The sequence below is a fragment of the Benincasa hispida genome, chromosome 3 (assembly GCF_009727055.1).
Source record: "Benincasa hispida cultivar B227 chromosome 3, ASM972705v1, whole genome shotgun sequence".
Lineage (NCBI taxonomy): Eukaryota > Viridiplantae > Streptophyta > Magnoliopsida > Cucurbitales > Cucurbitaceae > Benincasa > Benincasa hispida.
The window spans coordinates 8683355-8689776 of NC_052351.1; the positions used below are offsets into that span (position 1 = coordinate 8683355).

At 27.9% G+C, this 6422-nt stretch overlaps 1 protein-coding gene across 1 annotated transcript; it reads left to right on the plus strand.

The window, feature by feature from the left end:
- Positions 1 to 4296: 4296 nt before the first annotated feature.
- Positions 4297 to 6051, plus strand: LOC120072909 (stem-specific protein TSJT1-like). Its single transcript, XM_039025439.1, has 4 exons — positions 4297 to 4604; positions 4703 to 4943; positions 5450 to 5570; positions 5663 to 6051. The coding sequence occupies exons 1-4, from the start codon at positions 4390 to 4392 to the stop codon at positions 5854 to 5856; spliced, it is 771 nt and encodes a 256-aa protein (XP_038881367.1). The 5' UTR covers positions 4297 to 4389; the 3' UTR covers positions 5857 to 6051.
- The last annotated feature ends 371 nt before the right edge of the window (positions 6052 to 6422 follow it).

The window sequence follows — 6422 nt, forward strand, 5'->3', positions numbered from 1 at the left end:
GTGATTTCATTTGGAAATTTGCTAGCAAATTTTATCAATCTTTGAATTGGTTTTATTTTTCCTTGAAAAATATTGTATCCTAAAAATCTTATCTTTTTTTTGTTGAAATAGTTTTATTTTAGGTAGAGAAATAACTAAACCATTTTGTTTAACTATTTTATAAAATACTCTTAAATGTTTAAAATGTTGTTCTATGGTTTGTGAAAAGATTAAAACATCATCAATATAAACAATTGTGAATTCTTGATATTGGTTAAAAATGTAATGCATAATATTTTGAAATTCAGAAGGGGCATTTTTAGTCCGAATGATATTAAATTCCATTTGTATTGTCCAAATAGAATATTGAATGTTGTTTTATACTTATCTTTTTCAACAATTTGAATTTGCCAAAATCCAGATTTCATATCGAATTTTGAGAAGACTAACGCATTTTGTATTTGATTGATTAAGTTCTTTTTATTTGATATGGGATAACGTATTCATTCTAAAACATAATTTAAAGGTTTGTAAGTGATTACAAGACGAGACACTCCTCGTTCAATTTCCACTTAATTATTAACATAAAAGCTACACAGCTCCAAGGTGATTTACTAGGTCATATGAGTCCTTTTTCTAAAATTTCTTGAATTTCTTTATGACAATGTTTTAATAATTCAACATTTATCTGTAGAGGTCTTACTTTGGTAGGAATTTTTTATTCATGAAAATTCTTAACATATGGTAAGCAAACAATGAGCTCTTTTCTTTTTCAAAATGCATTAGGAATAGAAGCACATAATTCTTTTTCAATTAATTTTTTGAATTGATTAATTTGCTTTTAAATATAAGGATCATCTAATTGTTTTCAATTCTTTTGTGATTTATTTCTTCTTTTATAAATTGTATTTGTTATATTTTTCTTTTAACAGAATTAACAGTTTTAAACGTTGAGGAAATTTGAATATAATACATTATTTTAGTAGATATGGGATTTACAAATTTAAAGATGGTATTTTGATCTAAAATTTGTTAGACTTTCTTTCTCGTTTATCGAGAACATATAAAATTGTAATAAGAATGGAATTCCTAAATTTATTTCGTCATCTAAGTCTTTAATTAATATAAAAATATTTTAAAAATAATATCCTCCATTACAAATATCAAGATAGTTTCTGAGTGAAATTAAAGTGTCTAGTTAACAAATGCATTTGGTCATTAAAAAAAAAAAAAAAAAAAGTTTAACTATTCCTGTTGTTAGACATGCGTCTTTGATGAGTCTGTTGGGCTTGGGCCTAAGCCCAGGCCCATCAACTTATTTACCCCATAAAAATTCTCTTTTTTAATCTTTTGTGTAACAAAAACGAGACAGAAGACACTATTTAAATCGAAACAAAAGAAAACAAAGATGATAAATAATAAATTAAATTTTTATTAGTAATGAATAAATATATATAGTTAACAATTAAAAGATGGCGGTGGGTGTTAATTAAATTGAGAAAAAAGAGAAAAGTGATGGGTAGGTAGAAGCAAAAGGGACCCACTAGGAAGGAAATGAAATATATATTATGAGTAGGATCCACGTCAGTCCAAGTTGTTTATTTATTTAACCATTAAATTCTCCACGCAAACCTCTCTCCATCTTCTTAAAATTCTCTCTTTGGATAACTCTGACACGCTTCCACCGCATCATACGTGTTTTTCCTTTTTCAAATATGATGCTCTTTTTTCTACTCATAACTAAATTAATCATTTGCTCAACAAACTACTTTACTACTCTCCTCTTCCACTAATTCAAATAAATTATATTTTTACAATATTTTAAGAAAATTATAAATATAGTAAATCAACCCTACATTCTTATCAATCAATCTATTTTGTGTTTGTTTATTATATTTGTAACTGTCCCATAATTTTATCTAAATTTTATATTTATATTTTAATATTAAATGGGTTAGTTTTTATATATTAAAGTATGTCTATTTTTCAATAATGTCGGGTTAGAAGATTATAATGCTTAACCTATTTTATTGAAAGTGTATATATCTAATTGAATTATGTTTAGATTGATGTGAAATATAGGCTAAACTATTAAAAACAATTTAATTATTATGTATTAAAGTTCAAAAACTAAAATGTCATAAATCTAAAAAGAATAAATAAATCAAATCATTGCATTTTATTGTTTAACTAAATATTACTGTTAAGTGGCTATTTGGAAGGCTGAAATGTAATTAAGATTACTATGAATCAAATGAGTGTTGAAATGTAGATGAATCGAGAGTAAAGAGAAAATGGGATCATGAAACTTGAAAACAATGAAAAAGAGAGTTTAGTTAAAAACTGTCCGAACGAAATGAGTTTAATATTACAGATCAATCTCAAAACACTCAATCCAAAAATAGATTTTAGATTGTATTATAATCTAAATCCATTCCATTATGTCCCAAACAACTCCTTATTTTATTTTTTTTCTATATTCCAAATGGTCGTATTTATTATTATTTTATTCAAATAACTGAAACACCCACCAATGTTTGAAGCTTGAGCCATTAAAAAAGCCAAAATATAATAATTTAAAGGTTAATGATATCAATAAAATTTAAAGGAATTTTACCAAGGAGAAATGTAGGCCATTGCTATTTTACTTTGTGGTTGTTGCCGATATAAGTTACTCAAATGACCTCTAAATAAAGGTTTAACTCATACCTAACTAAGTTTTCATTTTTGGATTCTCACTCCACTTAATTTAAATTTAATGATCTTATCAAAGGTTTAAATATCTGGATTCTCACTCTCCAAGTTATAATATTGTATTTTTGTATACACGTATTAAAATAGAAAACTAGGATTATTAATTTTTCATGCAGATAATTTTATGAATGAAGAAAATTTCTAACTTCAACCATTCTTTTTTAGAAAACTTTGACGATTTTATTTTAAGATCATTATCTATACCTTTATAAAGAAATTATATATATTTTTTTAATCATTTTATCTTAAAATGAAAATCCACATTTTTCAAACATAGAGATATGTACTCTTATAGTATTCAAATAAATGAAAGTGATATATGTATATTTATAGAAAGTTATTCAAGTACATCTATACACTTATTTGTACTGTTCGTCTACTCAAATGTCCAATCATATGTTGTCAAGTGATAATTTTTAAAAGAATATTTTAATATTTATTTCTCTTCATGATAAAAGGAATATATAAACCTATGGGTGGATCTATGAAGGGTCGGGAAGAGCATGTGTCCCTCAACTGATGACATTCTATTTTTTTTTTGTGTATATATATATATATATATATATATATATTTATTTATTTATTAAATAGAAAAAATGTAATTACTTATATATTAAATATTTTGTTTTCCAATAGAAAATAAACATTACGTGATGCTCCAGCAATTGAGGATGCATGCCAGACCAAGGTTTAGATCTTGTGTTCAGTAACTTTATTTTATTTTCAATTTTTAATATATATATTTATGTATTAATTGATTTTTTAGCTAGTGAACTTTTTCGCTACATATTATTATATTTTATAAATCTAGACTAAAATGTCTAATAAATCTATAAGCTACTTCCATTTTATTTCTAATAAATCTATACTTAAATGTTTAAAAAGTAATTATTTTGTAAAAAAAAAAAAAAATAGTTTCGTGCCTACTTGAAACTTAAATTTTGTAGTTAGTTGAAACACTAATTTCAAAAAAAATGTCTAATCGTACTTATTAAGCATAAATTAAACTTAATATCAAATCAACATTTAATTTTTAACAGTTTCTAAGATTCAAGAGATGCATTAGATGCCAACTTGATATTTTAAGAATCCATTAAATACAAAAGTTAAAAATTAAGAGATTTGTTAGATAATTTTTAAATGAATTATATATAAACACAAAATTACAAGTTAATGGACTAAACTTAAAAAATTATATACATTTGTATAGCCAACTAAGTATCAAAATTATATATATATACTTAATGATCCTGTAAAGCTAACTAAGTATCAAATCACAAGTTGTAAAGTTTTTTAAAGAATATATTTTTTTACATTTTTTTTCTTTTTAATTGAAGGAGATACATAGAAATTGGTGTATTAACTTATTTATTAAATAAAAAATTGGAGTCTTAAAATCGGATAAAATTTGGAAACCAAAGAGCCGGAAAGATTTGACTCGGTACCGTATTTCACAATACACATCGAAAAATCCTTGATTAATCCGAGTTTGGATAACGTCGCCACGTCAGCAGCCTTATTCTCAGCACCAAACACACCCCCTTTAAATATTCCCCCCAAATCCCTTTTCTTCTCCATCATTTCTTTCCCATTTCAATCAAAACAAAAATTATTCGTTTTCAGTAAAGCGAAGGTAAGATCTGTTAAGTGAAGAAGATGTTGGCCATTTTCGACAGCCAATCGGTTCCCTCACCGCCGGAGCTTCAGAGTCCGGCGTCATTTCGCCTCCCGACGGTGAAGCCCAAGCTTCCTCGAGAAATTATCAACCATTTCGTCACTTCTGGTGCTTGTGGAGCTCTGTCAATGTCTTTTGGGAATGCGGCGTCCATAGCGTTCGATCCATCTCGATCTCACTCTGCTCACCATCAAATGTAAGTACTAATTTATGATCTGTATAAAATTTCGAGATCTGAAATCCTGTGTTTTAGCATTTTAGTTAATCAGTGATTGAATGGGGAAAAAATGGCAGGTTATTTTGTGGATTAGATGAAATGTACTGTATGTTCAAGGGGAGCTTGAACAACTTGAGCCGGTTAAACAAGCAGTACGGGCTTTCAAAAGCTACGAACGAAGCCATGTTTGTGATTGAAGCTTATCGAACCCTAAGAGACCGTGGGCCGTACCCGGCCGATCAGGTTCTTAAAGAACTTGAAGGCAACTTCGCCTTTGTGGTTTTTGACCGGAAGGCCGGCACTGTATTTGCAGCTCTGGTAAGCTATGTTACTTTTTTTTCCCCTTTTCTATATCTATAGTAGTAGAAATTTTATTGGAGAATGGAAGGTGTAGAAAAAAAAGTTCAGAGACCAAATGAAAATCATACTAAAAACTTAAGGATCAAAAGGATTCCTTTTTTATTCATCTAAGGACAATGATTAGATCTAACTAATTTTATGGTTTCTTTTTTTTTTTTTTATGCATAATAGGAAAAAATGTAATTAATTTAATTAAAAAAATTTGTCACACGACTTATTTTTATTAAGTGTTATTTAAACTGTACAATAAATGGATGTAACCGCCTTTATTTTCTTCCTTGATTTAAAGGATGTGTTCTTTTTGTTTGATCAAGACCAAATCGAAATTAAAAGAATAGAAATATAACCTTTTGAAATTTAAAACTAAATAAAAAATCATACTTAGTTTTAAAAATTATGGATTGGTTTTTTTTTTACCTGAAAAGGAATTGGGTTTCTGAAGTTTTCTTCAAATGAAAAAACAGGATGCGCGTGAGGGGATGAATCTGTACTGGGGCACTGCCGGTGATGGCTCTCTTGTAATTTCGGACAACTTGGAGGTCATTAAAGTTGGATGTGCCAAGTCATTTGCTCCATTTCCACCCGGTAATATATTTCGTTTATTATCATTAGAATTTAAAAAGAAAGAAATTGAAATAGCCGTTTTTAAAATCTGACGTGGATTTTGTAATTGGCAGGTTGTATGTTCCACAGTGAGAGAGGGCTAATGAGTTTTGAGCATCCGACAAAGAAGATGAAGGCAATGCCTAGAATTGATAGTGAAGGAGTTATGTGTGGGGCCAACTTTAAGGTTGATGTCCAATCAAGGGTTCACACCATGCCACGTGTTGGAAGTGAAGCCAACTGGGCAACCTGGGGATCACATCCTTGATTCAAATTATTTCCTATTTTACTATATATATTATTAATTTCTGGTGACTTGAAATTGGGAGATCCTTTGATTTTTCTTTTTGAAGTTTTTATGTTGGGGTTTTTGTACATATTTTTATAGTTCCGGAAGCTTTATTTGGACTTCAGAGTTTTCTGTAAGTTTCGATTAATGAAAAAGCAAATGTTTATCATTTTACATCATTGATTATTATTTTATATTTTTTGTCATAAAAAAAAAGAATATTATAAAATGTTACGACTCAACTAGATAGATCATAGATGAACAATGTAATGACGTTGATCTTATTTATGGATGAACGAAAAAAACTTAGAGTTGATATGTGCGTGAATTAAGTTTACAAGATTAAATTAAAGAAGAGTTAATAGTACCATTTGTGATCTTATTCATGGTTAGGTTATCTCATTCTCTTGGTATTTTTAATTTTCTAATTGGTTAGTTTCTGGGTTTAAGACTGATGTATGCAACTTTTTCCATCTGCCAAAGTCTCACTTGTTTATAATTTAATTCTAGGATAAAAGGTATTAATGTCTTCAATGAAATAACTA